Source organism: Cheilinus undulatus, linkage group 3 (genome assembly GCF_018320785.1).
Source record: "Cheilinus undulatus linkage group 3, ASM1832078v1, whole genome shotgun sequence".
NCBI lineage: Eukaryota > Metazoa > Chordata > Actinopteri > Labriformes > Labridae > Cheilinus > Cheilinus undulatus.
This window is the reverse complement of record NC_054867.1, coordinates 9,498,144-9,518,355: the sequence shown is the minus strand read 5'-3', so window position 1 is coordinate 9,518,355 and position 20,212 is coordinate 9,498,144. Positions and strand designations below refer to the sequence as shown.

At 37.9% G+C, this 20,212-nt stretch overlaps 1 protein-coding gene across 1 annotated transcript in view; it reads right to left on the bottom strand.

Moving 5' to 3' along the window:
- nampt2 (nicotinamide phosphoribosyltransferase 2) overlaps positions 1 to 17,725 on the bottom strand; it is a 36,449-nt gene extending 18,724 nt beyond the window's left edge. The window contains exon 1 of the mRNA XM_041782815.1: positions 17,442 to 17,725. Coding sequence (XP_041638749.1) covers positions 17,442 to 17,489 — 48 coding nt within the window. The 5' untranslated portion in view covers positions 17,490 to 17,725. The remainder of the gene's footprint in view (positions 1 to 17,441) is intronic.
- Between the last annotated feature and the right edge of the window lie 2,487 nt (positions 17,726 to 20,212).

Sequence of the window (20,212 nt, the reverse complement as noted above, 5' to 3'; positions counted from 1 at the left end):
AGTCTGCTGCCTGTGTTAAGTAAAATTATGGTGACTGTGGTCTGTGAACAAATTAGATCTTATTTCTCCTTGAATAATTTAACCACAGATTACCAACATGCATATTTTTATTTAACCTTTATTTAACCAGATGAAAAACCCATTGAGATCGAGATCTCTTTTACAAGGGCGACCTGGCCAAGAGGTCAGCAGCACGTCATAATAAATACATTTCAATGACAGATTACAAAAATAAGTTAAATTAGACAATACATTGGAAAGTGCATAGGTAAATTGCAGATAAAGTGCTGGGAGAATAACTCACAGTAACAAATTTATAAACACAGGTACTGTTCCGTGGTCTCGTGTTGTCTGTCATTTAAGACAGAATGAAAAGTCCCAAGTGAAATGAGTTCAGACAATTTCAACTCAGACTGGAGAGTATTCCATGCAGAGGGAGCAGCAAAACAGAATGCTCTTTTCCCTAGTTCAGTCCTCACATGAGGAACAAGCAGGTGAACAATATTGCGAGAACGCAAGGCATAATGGCTTTCAGATCTCTGAAGGAGAGTAGGTAAATAGAAAGGAACCAAGCCGAGAAGAGCCTTATAAATCAGAGTCATCCAGTGAGTGTACCTGCGAGCACTCAGAGAAGGCCATCCAGATTTGGCATAGAGCTCGCAGTGATGAGTTAGACGACTACACCCAGTGACAAACCTCAGAGCACAGTGGTAAACAGTATTCAAGGACTGAAGACATTTGGCTGAAGCTGTCATATACAGAACATCACCATAATCCAGCAATGGTAGAAAGGTTGCGGATACAAGATATTTTCGAGCTCTGAGGGAAAAGCAGGATTTATTTCTGTAGTAGAAACCTACTCTCACTCTGAGTTTAGTGACCAAGTTGACGATGTGTGCTTTGACTTAAAGCTCCTGATCGATAAGAAAACCCAGATACTTATAGGTAGACACTAGTTCAATGGGAACACCTTGCAAAGTTAAGATAGAAGGGATGCTCCCTGACAACTCACTTTTATATAGGAAAGGGCACTCCACAGCGACTGCCCTAACTCAAATGACAGATGATTGGTTAATGAATATAGAACAAAAGAAATTAGTAGGAGCGGTTTTGCTAGATTTCACAGCAGCTTTTGATATTATTGATCATGAATTATTAATTAAAAAGTTGGAATGTTATGGTTTCTCACAATCAGCAATAAAATGGTTAAAAAGTTATTTAACAAATAGAAAACAACGGGTTTATTTCAATGGTAGTTACTCTGATGAGAGGGAGGTCAGCTGTGGAGTGCCTCAAGGGAGCTGTTTGGGACCTTTATTATATACAATTTTTACAAATGATTTACCACTTATATTAAAGGTGCAGTGCGTAAAATTGGGACTATCAACATCTAACAGTCAGTTCTGGAGTGTGATGCTCATTTCTCTGGTGATAACTGTGGGAAAGAGTTAAGTTTAAAAATCAATACATGCTTAACTGTTATTTGGTTCCTTCTATGGTGCCATAGAAACAGGCAAAATGTAAAAATCCAAGATGGCAGCGTCTTTGAAGGGGATCCTTCCTATGTATGAATAAAAGGCTTATTCTGTGTTAATTTAAAACATAAATTTAAAAAATGTGTTATCAGATGTCAACACTAATTTAGATCAATCTACTTATAAATGTTATGTTTCATTTTAACCAAGCTTGTTTTGCTAAATGCTAATAAGCTAAATATTGTTGTATTTGAACATGGATTGTATTGTATGGGACATAAATTGCATTGATACATTGTAAATATGTTGTATGGATCCCAGGAAGAATAGCTTTGGCATTGCCATAGCTAATGGGGATCCAAATCAAATCAAATCAAATCAAATCAAATCAAATCAAAGAATCAAATTACTGTGTAAAACTGGACTCTTAAAGAACACATCAACTTGTAAAACCAACTACAAAATGAAATATCCTGCAGCCAGACCAAAGTCAGCTGCACACTGTGCGATCACAAGCAGACTCTGCCGCTGCCTTGGTTCGAAATGCACGAACAGTGAAAATGGGCTGATACCCATAGAGGCACGTGACAGCTCAAACTGATGACAGAAATCAGTGGAGACCTAACAGTAAACAGCGTTATTTTACCTTAAAATTGCTGTCTTTTTTAATAACTAAATTTGTTGATGTTCACTGCTGTCAGTTCAGATACCGAGCTGATGAAATATGTTTACAGAAATGCTTGGAATTGTAATGGTATGTTAATAAAGCAAGTAGAGTAGACACCACAAGCATTCAGTTAGTGATGAATATGATCTGAACTCCCCCTCAACTCTTTGGAATTTCCCCTTGTGGGACTAATAAAGGAATATCTCTCCCTCTCCTTCCTCTGACCTTAAAGGAAAATTAAGACCTTTAATTTCAACAGATCAATCATATGTTAAAATAGCCAAAAACCTAATCTTTGTACAGATTTACTTAAGTAAAAGAGGTAAATGAATCCCTGGATTATGTGGAAACAACTGAGCTAAAGCTTGATATTAACAAAACTTTTCAAAGTAAACTCAGTTTCACATTGGTGACTGAAGATCCAGGCAGATGAGTGGCTTTAGGTTCTGCTTTGTGTACTTGAAATCAGGTACATTATAAATGTTTGCAAACTCAATTTATGACCACATACAGTATAACTGTCAAAGGTCCAATGTTTCTTTAGGAAAATGTATGGATCTCTGTTGAGACCAAATATCCCCAATTTAAGTGGATATGAGTCTGTTTTCTCCCGCGCTGAAAGTGACGTCAGTGCTATCAGCCAATACCAGTGTTAAAATGCTGCATCCCTAGTCATAGTGAAATGTCAGCTCACACTTTGTGACTACATCTTAGGATGCATAACCAATGTGCACAAATTATGTGCTCACACTGTATGAGTAAACTCAGTACAGACTGAGACAAATGTCAGTTAAGTTTCTTTGAAAAGTTTCAAGGATGGAGGTCAACTCAGATCTGTTGTTGTTTGCCTTAACTAGTCATAAGAAGTAATGTAAACATTTTATTTTCATGCGGTACTCCTTGCAAACCTTATGTGTCATGTCCACGTTGTCCGTGCCCTTCTTCCATTCCTAATGTTTGGAATAAGGTTACTGTCTAAAGATTTGTGTGCACACATACAAAAATCACGCACATATTTAAAATGTATGCATTTTATTCAATAATTGGGCATAGAAAAACATTTTGTTTAACTCAAATCATATACAGTGGGGGAAATAATCATTTGATCCCCTGTTGAATTTGTAAGTTTGCCTACTTACAAAGAAATTAACAGACTCCAAATTTTATGGTTGTTTACTGATTATGGCAATAGACAGAGTATCAGTCGAAAATGCATAAAAATACACAATGTAAAAGTTATAAAATGTTGTGCATTTCATTGAGTGAAATAAGTATTCAATCCCTAAGCAAAACATAAGTTAGTACTTGGTAGGCAAGCACAGCGACGAGACGTTTCTTGTTGTTGGTCACCATGTTTGCACACAGCTCAGGAGGGATTTTGGCTCATTCCTCTTAACAGTCTCAGTCACCACTTGGAAACCCAGAGCTTCAGCTTCCTCTACAGGTTTTCTATTGGGTTGAGGTCTGGAGACTGATTAGGCCACTCCATGACCGTAATATGCTTCTTGTTGAGCCACTCCTTTGTTGCCCTGGCAGTATGTTTTGGGTCATTGTCATGCTGAAAGACCCACCCACAACCCACCTTCAGTGTTCCTGCTGAGGAAAGGAGGTTTTCAACCAAGATTTGACAGTACATGGCTCCATTTATTGTCCCCTTAATGTGGTGAAGTCGCCCTGTACCCTTTGCAGAACAGCCCTAAAACATATTTCCACCTCCATGCTTGACTGTGGGGATGGTGTTCTTTGGATCATATTCACACTTTTTCAGTCCATTACGGTGCAGTGTGTTACCAACGGTTTTCTTGGTGATTGAGGCCCCAGTTGCCTTCAGATCATTAACAAGCTCCTGCTGTGTAGTTTTAGGCTGCTCCCTCACTCTTCTCAGTATCATCCTCACTCTGCGAGACAAGATCTTGCATGGAGCTCCAGACCAAGGACAGTTAATGGTCATTTTGTGTGTCTTCCACTTTCCAATAATGGCGCCAATTGTTGTCATCTTCTCACCAAGCCTTTTGCTGTTGGTTTTGTAACCCATTCCAGCCTTGTGCAGGTCTGCAGTCTTGTCCCTGTCATCTTTTGACAGCTCTTTGGTCTTGCCAATTGTGTTATATAGACTTGAATGTAAGAAACTGTTTCCTAGAGCAGGTGTACTTTATACACATGACGAGATAAGATCAGGAGTATTGGTAATTGGTTGACTGTGCACAACTGTGTGCCACATGGGCACCAGCCAATCTGTGGGAGCCAGAATTCTTGGTGAGTTGTTGGGGATCAAATACTTACTTCACTAAATAAAACGCACAACATTTTATAACTTTTGTTTTGTATGTTTCTATGCATTTTCGACTGATATTCTGTCTATTGCCATGATCAGTAATCAACCATCAAAAAATTAGAATATGTTCATTTCTTTGTAAGTGGGCAAACTTACAAATTCAACAGGGGGATCAAATTATTTCCCCCACTGTATATAATATGTGGTGTGTATTTTCTCTGTGAGAATACAACTCATTAAGTTACAACTTTACAAAATTACAAATACGGATTGCAGTTTTGCAGTTGTGTTTCCTTCTTTATGAATACAAATCTGGAAACGAGATATAACTGTCAAAACTACCTCAAGAGGTGACAGGCATTATGCATCTAGTGAAAGATAACATTGATTCTTCAAACTGCACATGCGTCATAAGTTTGACAGTAGTTTTGATTCTATGGCGGCACAATGGACGGGGCGGAACGAAATCAGGTAAAGTTAATCTACTTTTACTTTGTTCCAGTATGATTTTCACAAAATATCAATGTGATGGCACTCACTTCATTAGTCTTTGTTTCTAGGTATGTAATTTTATCGGTTTCTTTATGCTAAGTGCAGTTAGCAGATATACTTAATACAGTATTTCACCATTTCTGTACTAATGTCCTTTCCCTGTTGCTGCCATATTGGTATTACTAACTTTCTCCTGCTGTACGATCATCACCTCTGCCAACCTCACTTGACTAAGGGCGCAACAGCATCATCAAGTGGACAGAAAAGTAACTGATGCTATTTATCCAGTATTATAGACTTCAATTAATGTTAGCAATTAATTTGAAAAAAGGCTGAAATATATGATATATTGCTGCGCAAATATGCTTATCGATACTATGTTGTATCGATTTTTTCCCTATTACTTCCTCCTTAGTGATCTGAATCTTTTGGTTCAGCACAGCAATAGGCGTCGATTCTTTTAGCTACAAAATGGCTCTTTATCTGGCTTTTATAAAAATCTGTTAAATTTAGCAATAGTTTGACGTCTGTCTGATATATGTGCATTTGTTTCACTGAAAACATTCACTATAATGAGATAAAACCTTTTTTTTTCAGAGAAAAAATGTAGTTTGCACGGTGTTTGGTATGGAAAAAAATAATATTTAGCCACTGTGCAGCTGGTGTGCTAGTAGCTGAACAGTGTAAAGGTCATCCCTTAATTTTGACGTGTATTTAATAACAGAAAACAAGGGGAAAAGTAAGACAGCTCCCATCCTTCACATGAAATAAGCCAGCTCTTAGTATTAACTCGTTCTCAGACAGCACATCGTTACTATCAGCTGGAGGTTCAAAGATATTTCCTGTTCATTCATATCTTTCATAATAGGAGGTGAGGGCACATCAAACAGGCATGACTGCTATTTTACAGTGATTTCAGGCACTGTCCAACAGTTTACAGAGCAAAAAAAAGAAATGAATTTGGGAGATCTGCCCGTGGCTCTTGTCCCACTGTGTGCGAGTATGCAGTTGTATGACCAAAACATCGAACATGCCAGAAACTCATCCATCCAGTCGGCAGCAGCGGGTCGGGCCATGGTCAGCTGTTGTGTCACCATGTACACTGCACAACAAACAACGCACAATAATGCTGAAAGTCAGCCTTACTTTCAAAGGAGTCTTGCGACTCAATTTTTTTTGTTCTGACTTGGCTGGAAATAGCACAGTGTATTCCAAGCTGAATACCAGATACTGTGGTTAGAGACTAATTTACTCTTTTATGTAAAACCATATGCTCTATAGTTTCATGCTGGGCTTCAACCTGGAAGCTGAGCAGAATTAAAGCTAAGCATAGCACAAGATGTCTTGGCTTCCTTTAAGTATCACCATAAGCTAAAAAGATAGCGTGCATCATAACAAAAGTAGAAAATGTACAAAGCAGTAAAGTTTCTCCATGTTTTCACTGCCTGACATTAAAAATGGTTAGCTGCTTGCTAACTTGTTAGCAATATCAACATGAAAAAGGTCCAGTGGTAACAAGCAGAAAAGTGGATTTGCGTTCTTCCACAATAGTTGCATACTTGGGCAAGAACAAAAGCCAACTAAACAGCCTGATTGAGTCTAAAGATAGCTTAACTGTACATGGAAGTGCTCTGACAAGCTCTTCTGGAGGATTTAGGCCCACAGTTTGCTTTGTAAGTTGCAGAGAAAACCCTTCACAGGGCTGCTGTGGTGAAATCTACAGCAACAGAAGTGGAAGGTAAAATCTAAACTTGTTAAACTGGCCTCAGACTCACACAGTGTAACTTATTCCCATTGCCTTCCCTAAAAGGTAAGTACAAAGATTCCCTGCCTGCTGAAATATGCATAGTGGTTCACAGACAGTACACCTATGAGGTAGTGTTATGTCTGAAATGAGAGAACCAATCAGCTGATAAGGAGTGACTTCTGACCATGTGGGAAATCGTACGGCCTGACAGCTGCTTTGAATGTCCGCCCTGAAAGGTTAATTAAATAAAAGAAACAGAGATACTTTGCATCACAAATTGTGTTTTCAGTGTAATATGAACATGAACATTAAAGACACAATAGGACTGCCAGAGACATGATGAAGAAAAATCAGGTTTTGTGACAGGTGTGGACAAAGTGTCTGAATATTAGAACAGTATTTAATTCATAGAGAGTTCAAGATTTCATGCAACTACAATCCCTATTTGTAATAATATTTTTTCCATTATTTTCAAATACACCCTGTTGTAATGGGGACACATATGTGAATGCTGTTTGCTTAAGAGAAGAGGAAGAAGGCGTTTACATCTGGTGATTCAGCTGAGGTGCTACAAAAAAAACTTGGCTCCTCTTAATTCAAGAAACAATCACTATAAACAATCATTTCCCATTTAAATTACCAATCAGTTTATTCAACTCAGAACTCTCAGGGGGGAAAGTTTGTTTCTTGTGGTAAAATCAGCACGAAGCTATGTTAATTCTGTTAGCCCATTAATGGTATTTCTCCCAGTCCAGCTATCCCAGTCCGTTCTTCCAATTTTTAATCTCAGAAAGAGTATTTTCCTTGAAATGCACATTCTTATTGAAAAATTTGATATTTTGTGGGACTCCACTAAAAATTATGGGAGATCCTTCGATAGCGTCCCTTAACCGTTTTCGAAGTTAAAGCCCCCTCCTTTGACTTTGTCCTAGATCTTTGAAATTATGTGTGCTGATGCGGCTTGGGGAGATCTACAAAAAGCGTCTTGGGTGCCTCCCCTATCACCAACAGGAAATCTGCCATTTTGAAGGAATTAGCGAAATTACATATTTTTTGGCCACTGCAAGGTGTCCCCTTGGAGATAACCTCCTCCAACAGCATTCACTTAACCACGTTGAATTTTGGTAAACTGCTAGAAAAGACATGAATGATCAAAAGCTATTCAGAACTTTCTCATTAGTCTTAAGGCGTGGCCATGGCGAGCCCTCAAATTTGCATATTTTTCAAGAAACAGGAAGTTGTTAACAACTCAGCCATGCATCGTTTACTTACTTTTTTCATCAAATGAGTAGTTTTAATGTCGGACTTGCGTAAAATGAGAAAAAAACGGAAAATGATCATTTTGAAGAAAACAACTTTGTATCTGTTTTTCTCAACCACCGGAATGCCGACTTGCAGGAACTTTATATGGCTTCGGTCACATATTTTACATTAGAAACTAATGTTCTTAAACAATTTAAGGGATTCGCCTCAAATTAGTGTCAGGAAGGCGTTAAGATGTTGTTGCAGCACTTGCCTTAAATATTAAACAGCCATCACTCAGCTGAATTTCATCATTCCTGAGCAAAATTTCATGTGCTTGATGAGCACATGCCCCTGAACACAACAGCCATTGTAATTTTCAAAAAATATACCAGGCCATCTGGTGGTAAGAAGAAAATTGCTTCTAGTAAATCATTTCCCATTTCACTCTGGTTGATCAAATCTTGCTCAAATTTACTCAGACACATCCTAAGATGTGTACCTTCCTTTTTGTAAAGTATCAAAAGTGTACGTCTGAAGGTGACACCATGGCGACAATTTGTTCAGGAGAAAACAGGAAGTAGTTTTTCTGCGGGCTGAACGTACTTGTAAAGACTTGAAACTTAGTAGATTTAGTGGCCAGAGGGGTCTGAGATGAATCATGTGAATTTTGTTGGTGGGCGTGGCTAAATGACTCAGTGGCACCCCTTCCAATATCTCAAAAAAGCAGCTCCTGCAGCTCATTTTGTTGATCAAATCATCTTCATTTTTGGAGTAAAATATTTAGAGCCCTGGAGGTTTTAAAGTTGGCAAAATGTTGTACCAAACTCAAAAGGTGCAGCCATGATAGCTTATCCAATTTAGATGTCTCATGTCATAAAAGTGTAAGTATTCACCAAAAAAAAAAAATTATCACAAGGCAGTATTAATTTTGGCAGCTATTTTTCATTTTAGTCTTAGTTTTAGTCTTTAGACAAAATGTCTTCAAGCTTTAGTCCCATTTTAGTTATTTCTACCCTTTTTAGTTTTAGTCGAATTTTAGTTGACGAAAACTCAAGACAATTTAGTCTTGTTTTAGTACATTAAAAGTTCCCACATTTTAGTCTTTACTTTTAGTCCAAACATTTATTTTCTTGCCTAAATCTGGAGCCAAATCATGGTAGTGTGTTCTATATACTCTGCCAAACCTGGGGTCCCTGCTTTCTACAGCTGAGAGGCAGAAAAGCTACAGCTGCATTGAATTTTGACAGATTTACCCACAGTGGAGAAATATCACAGATTTTGACGGTCCAACGAAAACCAAATTACATTTAGTGTAGTTTTCGTCATGCTGACGAAAACTAAACTTAGTTTTTGTCAGTTTCAGCCATCACAGATCTATTTTGTTAGTCTAGTTTTTGTCATGGGAAAAAAGGCTGTCAACAAATAGTCAACGAAATTAACACTGTTAAAATGTTGGCCAAATCTTGCTGAAATAAACCAAGTTTCCAAGGCATTTATCTTACACATATTTGAGGGTAAAGAGTCTATGTAATAATTCCAGGCAGATCCTCAGGTTTGGTCCTTGCTTAAATGTGAAGGTCAAGAGTCTTTACTTAAAAAGTTAGGGCCATGAAAATATGCCATCCTCTATGCAGAAAAAAATATAAATTACCTGGGGCTTTAAAGACTTTTAGAACTATCAAACTTTGCACAAGTAATACCCAGTAGAAAAATGAGATGATCAATAAGATTATTGTTGGTGGGTATGGCTTATTGGCTCCTCTGTCATTCCTTTTCAGGTTGAATATGGCATTGTTGGACCCTTGTAAATTGTCAAATGTAGAAGAATATCTCCTTTCAGAGAAAAAAATGCAGAGCTAGTCAAATCAATATTATAATGAACTGCTGTGACTTCCTAATTGGATGGTCAGATTTAGAAGTTCAAAACTAAAATTGTAAAACTCTCCAATAAAAAAGCAAACTTTCTTGAGGTAAATCCTTGTCCAAAGTGAAAAACACAACATTTCTATTGTTATTTTATTTAATTATTTAAAAAAATATTTCTGACAAATTTAAATTCTCTGACAGCAAGAGCTTTAAAATAGTTTGGCTGAAACTCTCAGGTTTTTTGATTAAATTAATGATGTTTGTCACTTGATGGTGGCTGCAAACACAAACAAAACTGCAGCTGAGTTAGACCCCAGGTCGAAGTGTTTCAGGGTTAGCAGTTATACACTTCTTGGACCCATGAGCACCAGTTTAAGATAACTTACTCTCACAAATTTCATTAGAGTCCCTCTTTGACCATATCTTTATGCCAACAAAGCAACATTTGTTATGGTGGCATCAATTGGTAACAATACTCCATGCAGGATTTTCCTCAGTCACTCAACATCAAAATTTAACTCTGTGCTTTCACTTGATACTGTCTCTAAAAGACAAGAATTGATGGCTGTTTCAAAGTTCAGTTTCGGACAGACATCACTGCAGTTGGCCATTGTTACCGACAAGGCCACAACCCAAAATGCACCAAAACCCGAAGCTGCAGAGGTGCGAGGGCCCATTCAGTGCTGCTTGCAGCACTGGCTTTCATTGAAATCGCCATGATGAAAGCACAGTCACTATGTTCACTGGTGACCTGCAGTACCAATCTAAATGGCTGTTGCTGTCAAACTCTGTCACAGCTGTTTTAAGTCACTGGGACTTCTGTTGTGTGTAAATTAAGGCCTGTTTTTACAGAACATCACTGATTGATCGCATTACTGATAACTGATCAGTTGTATCAGTAAAGTACAGACTTTAATCCTTTATAAGGTCATTGCACTTTGGGTAGATTCACTGACTTTCAGTTATCCTGAGTAAAGACTGACCCTGAACAAGACAGGAAAAAAGTAAGAAATCATCGTGCAAACACTGGATTTAACACTGTGGTATTTGTTTGCTGCACAAAGAACAAATCCTGGATGCAGTGATGTAATTAGAGCTGAATGTAACAGGGCATGAGGACAAATCAAATCTCAGCAAATTCCTCAGGAACTTTGAAGTTACAGCTCAAGCTCATGGTGGTGTACGTGCATGCTGGATATTTTCGTTAATTATTACTCCCGTTATGCAACTAGGATATTCAGCAGATAAACAAAACACACAGCTGAGTAACATGCAGGCCTGAAATGTCATAATCAGCACAGTCACAACTCTGGAAATCCTGAGAGTTTAAAGAAGTAAAACTAAGAAACAAAAGCTTTCACACATGTCAGGAGAACAGAAAAAGGCTTCTTAGATGTAAGGGAAGCTGCTCCTCCATTTCACCTGCTCTGTAGCAACTTAGACTGATGAGAATGTTAAAAGTTTAGCTTTTATTTCATCTTTTTATTTCATATTAAGAAACCAAATGTTTTCAACAATACCACATCCGTTTTTTTAAAGATTACCAAACAGAACCAATTATAATATCTGCAGATAGTTAACTTTTTGAGCTCTTAACTGATGATATAAATTATGCAAATGATTTTGTGAATCTCTACAGCTAAGATTTAACATTCAAACAACTTGACATGATACTGTACTGGAAGCACAGAGCCTAGTCTGACATACAAAGTAGTTTCTTTTCTTGAGTCAGATCAAATACTACAGACCTGCTTCACAAGACTGTAAAGGTCACTTATTTAATGAGAGGCAATTCCTGAAACTGTAAACCTGTAATTAAACTCATTTATCACAGTAAACATTAGCGTGGCACACTCTTTTATTGTGCTCATTAATGATGTCTGCAAACCAATTTTCTATGGGAAACAAGTTGACATGAGCAAAGATCCACAGTGAGTGATGCAGAGTGCCAGATTATTACTGCACATGTGGTTACTTCAGGGACACACAGTACACAGGAACCTGTGGGATTAAAGCGCCAGGCTTACTTTGACCATGAATAAATCAATGAAAGGCTGTAATTCTTGGTACCAACTAGAGATGCCCCAACTGATCAGGGACCGATCACTAATAGCTGAGTAGATCAGAATTAAAGCATGTGGTTACCAATCTGATCACCTGATAGTTAATATTGTGGTTTATTGGGCTGAAAGAAACACTGTGCATGCAGTGAAGTGTCATTATATAACTGAACTACCAGCCAGTATTAAGCACACCAGCATTATGAATCATCAAATCAAAAAGAAATGCAGCATCTTTGACTGACAACTTAAAAAAACCTCACCATTTACTGCTGCAGTTCAGTCATCCTAATCCACTGAAGGAAGCTGTGGTAAAATCCCCAAAACTTTGCTGAGACCCATTAGTAAAAAATAGACACACAATGCTAAAATCTATGATGAAACCAGTAGGATTAAAGGTCCTTAGCTAACTAAATGAGGTGACAAAACATACAATTATAGTGTTTTACAAGGACTTATGTTGTACGTGGGCAGTGGAGGTGACCGGTCACCTGATTCATGTTAGGTTATATGGATATTCCCTTTTTAAAATGTTGACTGGTCTTTATTCCCTGCTCGTCTCTATATACACCTGCACCTCTCCTCTCTTCATACACACAGTGCCCCCCTCCCAGATTCCGTAACTTTATTTTTTCTATCTATGCTCTTTGGTCAATGCTTCTTTTAGTTTCACTCAAATAGTATTACATCACGTTCTGAAACTTATCATACGATACATTTTTTGAATGATCAGCCTAAATGATGGTGTCAGGACAACATCAGCAAAAAAAGATTACATGACAGTATGAGATGCTTTGGTATTAACACGCACCTCAACTGGTGCATTTATGGGTGACATGTATGAGCAGATGTCTCTCTCTTGTGCCCTCTGACTGTCTCTCACGGATGTGGCTTATATAGAGGTAAAAACAGGTAAAAAGTTGGCAAATATACTTGGGTGGCTATACATGTAGCTGGTGGGGCACCCAAGTATCCCACTAAGTGTGGGAATCACTATTATATGTTTAACATGCAATGTCGATAAAATGACTATGGCCAAGGTAAGGAAAAAAACTCATCAATTTATGTAGGGCTGGGTATTGTCACTGATTTCCTGAATCGATTCAGTTCCGATTCTCAAGGCCTCGAATCGATTTGCTTCTCAATTTGATATCGATTCATGTAGGGTAGGGATGCACGATATTATCGGTCTGGTATCAACAGATATTAGCTTAAAAAGGCAATTATCAGTATCGGCAGATATCAAAATTTCGGCCAATATTTACATCCAATATTTTGCCAGTGTATTTCAACATATATCAGGTGAGGTCTTTTTCTTTGTTTATCCTCATTCTTTAAACTTTAATGTGTTTTTTAAGGACTAAAGTTTGTTTCCTTGGTCATCCCTAAACCTTTAAGTGTCCAAAAGGACTGAAATTATCTGTCCAAAAAGCATATTTAGATATCGGTATCGGCTAAAATCAATCTGTAAATATCTGCATATTGGATATCGGCAAAAATCCAATATCGTGCATCCCTAATGTAGGGATATTGTAGTAAAAAATCCTATGTTGCTTCTACATCTAAAAGATTCTCAGAGAACTTAAGTTGGAAATAAGAGAAAAAAAAAAACAGCAGTATTTACATGACTATTTTACCTCCATGTGGCCCATCCTGGATATAGTCTTTTTTTGTCCAGTTTGCCCCTGTCTTTGTAGTTTTAATCTAAAATGCAGTCAAGTCTGGAGGTTCCTTCAGCAGCAGAGCTGCCAGGCTCCCCCATGTTTGTTCACTTATCGCAAGTCCAAGTTAAAACTCTTGTTGTTAAATGACTGAAAATCAAAAATAAGTATATTTGCAAGATTATTTTTAACTAAGTCTGATTAAGTCCATGATGTATAATGACACTGAAGCTTATAATGTGGTAGTAGTTGTAACAGTCACATTGTCACATATAGTACATACAGTGTGGTGCTCTAATGTTTATCTGTCTGTCTGCTGTCTGTAAAGTGTGTACTATAGACACACACCTTTGCTCTTTAATTAAAAGACAGAACCCACAGCACTGATAAAAGGAAATATGCATCATGTTAGCTATCGTATTATGTACATTGTATGTTGTTGTAAATGTTATATTATGCTAACTTTATAGAAAATCTATGTGAGATGTGAGTTTATTACTCATTTCTTTCTAAATGACTGAGTGCTCCGTCATTTCCCTGCTGTAATCATGGGGCCCTGTGTAAGTGGGAGCCCAAATCCTTACATAGCTCAAATATCTGCTGAGCCGTCCACACATTCAATGTTTCATACATAATTGTTTTAAAGAGAGGAACAAATATCAATATAAATGCCAAGATTTTGAATTCTATTTGCAAAATTTGTAGCTACATTTATAGAAAACACAGCTTATTCACCCCCTTAAATAATAGACACATTAATCGTCAAAATAATTGATGGGATAGCCCTCCTTGTTTCGTTGCACCGTGGGAGGTTTTTGTTCTACTCTGTCACAGTGAGTCAAAGCATGTTGTTGTCTAAATAAAGGTGATTTTGGTGCTCTGTTTATCAGATTATAGGAGGTCCTAGTACACAAAAACTAAGTAGACTGACAACTGTGATATCAAACAATAAATATGAGTATCTGTTGATCAATATTAATATGGTACAAAATAAAAGTGATTGTGGCATCCCGCAATCAGCAAATATTTTTCTTGTACGAAGCTGAAAAATCTGGAAAGATTATTACACAGCAGTTGAGTCTGGGGTTTGCTATGTAATTTTTTAGACAGCTTTCTGGTACTTATTAGAAAATATTCTCTAAAGTACTCTGCTCTACACCCACTAACCCCAGTGTGGACTTTCAGATGAGCTCATCACAAAGCACAAAATCAGTTCCTATTATTTGATTGTGATGACAGACACATTAGAGGAATCCCCTTGGCTGTGCTGCTGCTTTGGATGTGTTGTTTGTGAAGGTAATAAAAAGGCTGGCTGGTAATCAACCAGACCTTTGCTATTTAGTTGCAGTGCAAACCTTTGAATGACATCTAACAGTGACATCTGACATTTAGATCCAACTGAGCAGAGCAGTGAGCTGACTCACAGCTGGGTTTAAGTTACATATCAGCTGAACAGAAACTGAAAGCTTAAGGCACAATGAAAGGTTGGGTCTTGTAATAGCTTATGCAACTACTACAACTGACCCAAAAATGTTGCTCAATTGAATACACATTACAATGCAATGAATCACTATGATTTGCATTTCCAGAAAAATGAGACTGGATTCCAGGACTCATGAAAGGTCCCGGGATTCAATGTTATCCTAAGATGCCTTCAACTCAGTTAAATATATAAATTACCCCAGTATTTTTTCCCATGCAAAGGGTAACCTGTAATTTGGAGTAAAGGGTAAGGCCTTTTTATTATTTTACTACATCTTGTTTTCATTGCCACACCTTTTATGAGGTAAGTCTGAGGTTGCCTTTAAATGCAAATACACATACGTCCCTGAGACACAGGAGCAGAGCAGACAGCCAGCATGCATGTTGTTCAGGTTAGACTTGTATTTGGCATCTATAGATGAGGGCTTAAGCCTGGCATATACACTATATTGCCAAAAGTATTCACTCACCCATCAAAATAATAGAAATCAGGTGTTCCAATCACTTGCATGGCCACAGGTGTATAAAATCAAGCACCTAGGCATGCAGACTGTTTCTACAAACATTTGTGAAATAATGGGTCGCTCTCAGGAGTTCAGTGAATTCCAGCGTGGTAGGATGCCACCTGTGCAACAAGTCCAGTGGTGAAATTTCCTCGCTCCCAAATATTCCACAGTCAACTGTCAGTGGTATTATAACAAAATGGAAGCCACTGAGAATGACAGCCACTCAGCCACAAAGTGGTAGGCCACGTAAAATGACGAAGCGGGGTCAGTGGATGCTGAGGCGCATAGTGCGCAGAGGTGGCCAACTTTCTGCAGAGTCAATCGCTACAGACCTCCAAACTTCATGTGGCCTTCAGTTTAGCTCAAGAACAGTGCATAGAGAGCTTCATGGAATGGGTTTCCATGGCTGAGCAGCTGCATCCAAGCCATATGTCACTAATTGCAATGCAAAGCATCGGATGCAGTGGTGTAAAGCACGCCGTCACTGGACTCTAGAGCAGTGGAGACATGTTCTCTGGAGTGACGAATCACGCTTCTCCATCTGGCATTCTGATGGACAAGTCTGGGTTTGGCAGTTGCCAGAAGAACGGTACTAGTCTGACTGCATTGTGCCAAGTGTAAAGTTTGGTGGAGGGGGGATTATGGTGTGGTGTTGCTCCTCAGGAGCTAGGCTTGGCCCCTTAGTTCCAGTCAAAGGAACTCTGAATGCTTCAGCATTCCAAGAGATTTTGGAGTCCTAACCTCAACCCAATAGAACACCTTTGGGTGAATTAGAGTGGAGACTTAGAGCCAGGCCTTCTCGTCCAACATCATTGTGTGACCTCACAAATGTGCTTCTGGAAGAATGGTCAAAAATTACCATGAACACACTCCTAAACCTTGTGGAAAGCCTTCCCAGAAGAGCTGAAGCTGAAACTAAACTTACATTACATCAGAGTTTGAGTCATCAGAGATCTATTTAGAGCTAGTCTTGGTCATGTCTTTCTCATGGAAAAAGTGGTCATCTTACATTTTTAGTCATAGTTTTAGTCAACAAAATAAACATCAACATCCCTTTTGCAATTTCAACTTATGGGTTGTCTGCCATTTATTAAGGCTGCAATGGATTTCCCCCTGGCATGGAATTACCAGTTATAATTTGATGTTTTGTTTTCATACATAGCTGTATTTCCAACATTTATCTCACATAAAAACTAGTGGGATATTTGCTCTTTTATTATATTTAAGGTTGCAGTGATTAAATCTAGGGGCACTCCTAAAAGGGGCCTAAAACGCCTATGCCACCATATATTGTGGATAGAATCACGTGTAATGTTTCAGTTTTGGATATCTGGATTTACAGTACAAGTTTCACTTTTTATTTATTACATTTACATTCTGGAATCTAATCTTTTCTTCTCTTTGTCTCTGAACTTGTGTCTTACCTCACCCCTTATATAAAGCTTTAAAAGAAAAGGATTTATCCATGACTTAATCAAAAAATGTGAAGGGGGGGTGTTACCAGTACTTTTGGTTTGGTGAAACTGAAACTTACCACATCAGTTAAAGCTTTCACAGATACCAACCAATTTCCCAGTCCTACCTCCCGAGATATGGTTTACTGATTAAACTCTGATTAAACGTCTACGTCTGGGACCCTGTGGACTCTACCTAGACGACCTTTTCTCCAGTTTGTAACTTATTATGGGGGACTCAAAAAGCCAAGGTTAGACACAGGTCCCCCCCGTATTCAGCTACCTTGCTTTCAGTTTCCACTACAAGGTCGAAGCACAGTCACAACATTGTGACCCTATACGCAACGGCTAACGTTACTTACTGATGTACAACGGCAGTTAGGACCATTTTCGTGTGGTGAACGGATATTGTTGCTAACGGTTAATGCTAAATAAAACAAAATGAAGGGTGTGAAATATAAACCAAAAAGATAAATCAAAGTGGAAGAACAGGAAAGAAGGCTCCACTCACCTTGTAGGAATCCGTAGCGAGCAAAAAATTAAAGTCCTGTGCTGCCATTGTTGTTGTGGATGAATGAATTAACGTTTATGTCACTTCAGGCACCGTCCGTCTCCTCGTATCGTAAAAAGACAACCGCCACGGAGCAGGGCCGGGCAGAGGAGTTAAACAAATCGTAAACGTCGAACAGAATTGGTCTTAACCTATGTTTTTGTTCTCCGTTGGACTCGAATTCGGACGTTACAGCTCACACTGATAAATTACCCTCAGCAGCAGTCACTTTGTAGGTTGGGGGTTGTTGTAGGGGGCGGGTTTGTGTCAGTACGCATGGCCACGCGCACGTCCTCACACAGCCTCTCGTACGTCATGCTGCATTTACGTACATTACGGTAATTTTCCCAACGTGTTTTTTTTATATATCTTGGAACGGGATTAAACGAGAGCAAAGGTCATTAAACTTTATCTAACAACTCTTTGTCAGCTTCTTTCACCTCATTTTGCTTTTGTTGATAGATTTAATCTGTTTACTAATGTTTTGAATCGTAAATATTTGTTTGAACTGATTATGATTGTACTGGAAAAAACAGCTTTTACACAACTGCAGAGTTGGCAGCTCTCACCAGTGTTTTGGAGAAAGTGTAGACAAAATTGGGTCATGAAAACAAGTAGACAACACCTGCTTTAAATCTGCGTTTAATGCCTTCCAGACACAAGAAGACATAGAAGACTCATAAATGGCACATGTATAGAAGCACATTTTAACAAAAAGGAATGAAATGGAAGTTAGACAATAACCAAAGATGAACACACATATGATCTAAATAATGAGATAGATCATCATAATTTTGAGATAAAAGTTGAAATAGAAAGTTGGAAATATAAAATAAGAATGTAAGAATTACGAGATAAACTTAGTCTACAGCTGCAGCCGCAGTTTATGCTGATATTTTACTGAACAGTTTTGCAACTTTAAAAATTAAAACAGAAAAAATTCTAGGAAGCGATTTTAGAGCTGGTGATTTTTCCTCATCAATTCAATCATTTTGATGTTACCTTAGCAACCTATTTGTTAGAGTTTTACCTGATTTTAAATGAATTGATCCCAGATACATTTTATATTTTAAAGGTGAAAGATATACCAAATTAAGTCACGCTTAAGTGCCACACTTAAAGCATATGATCAATATATAAATGGTTTAAAATTGTTAGAAATTCTAAAGAACACAATGAAGTGGGCTGGTGACAACTCTCTACTCTAGAAAAAAAATAGTGCCACAATCAAATAAGTCAAATATATGGAAGTGCTTTTCCTCCAGTTAAAAAAGAAAATGTGAAAAGTAAAGTAATAATAATAAAAAAAAAATTAAGTAACAATTATGAGATACTAGAAGTCATACCCTTTTTACACTTTCAACCCCAGTTTGCCACTTTTAACCTCTTTTTGCCAATTTTTTTTTTCTATTTTGTTTGGGCACTTTTTGACAGATTTTGCCCTATTTGTTTAATCACTTTTTACCATTTTTCGCCTCCTTTTAGCACCTTTTACCCTCTTTTGCCATTGTTTGGCCAGTTTTTGCCTAATTTTGCCACTTTAAAAAAAATCACTCCACTTTAACCCATTTTTGCCACTTGTTTGGTCATTTTCTGCCAAATGCTTTTAACTCCTTTAAACCACATTTACAACTTACACGCTTTTTGCCACTTGTAACCCATTTTTGCCACCTTAGACACTTTTAACCTGTTTTTGCCACTATAAGCCCATTGTTTGACTGATTTTTCCCCCCAAATTTGTCACATTTATTTCATCATTTTTAATCCATTTTTGCCATCTTTTAGCCACTCTTCCCCACTTTTGCAATTGTTTGGCCACTTTTTGCACAATTTTGCCCTTTTTAAAAAAAAAAAAAAAAAATCACTCTACTGTAACCCAATTTTTCAATTTTCTGCCCACTTTTAACTCCTTTTAACCACCTTTATTCAACTGTTCACCCTTTTTGCTTCCTTTAACCCATTTTGGCCACCTTTTTGAAACATTCAACTCTTTTTTTGCCACTTTTAACCCATTCTTTGGCCACTTTTTGCCCAATTTTGCTCCTTTTTTACAACACTTTTAACACATTTTTGACACCTTTTGGCCCACTGTTGCCACTGTTTGGCCACTTTTTGCCCAATTTTGCCAATTTGTTGTCTCTTTTCACTACTATTCAGTTCTTCTCAGCTCAGTAGCTTCCACTTTGTTTTCTGGCATCCTGATGTATTTGCACACTTTGGTTAAAATCCACAGGTCTAAATCTAGTGAAGTAAAAAATTTGATTAGATTATTCAAAGTTTACTTCTGTGGCTACTTTTGATTCCCAAATGAGCTTACACGCCTGCACACAGTATCTAACGGTCAATGCAAAACTCCTCATGAATGAAGATGCAGATCAAAGGCTTTCACTGATGAACTATGACAGCAACTAGAAGGATGTAGAAGAAAATAAACTCGCTGACACCAAACTGAAGTGCTTGTGAGTGAAAGGACAGTTGGACCACACTCATTCACAGCCAGCATGTCCATGTCTCATAGTCATGAGTTAACTGTGATTAACCACAGTTCTTGGAAAGCTGAGTTCAATTTCACTGGCCACACTCAGGCCTGATTACAGCCAGATTTGTTGAATCAAGAAATCACTTAAATAGAAGCTGTCAGACAAAATGAAATAGGCTACAGGATCTAAAAAAGAAACGCACCATGCCACGATCCAAAGAAATTCAAGAACAAATGAGAAACAAAGTGATTG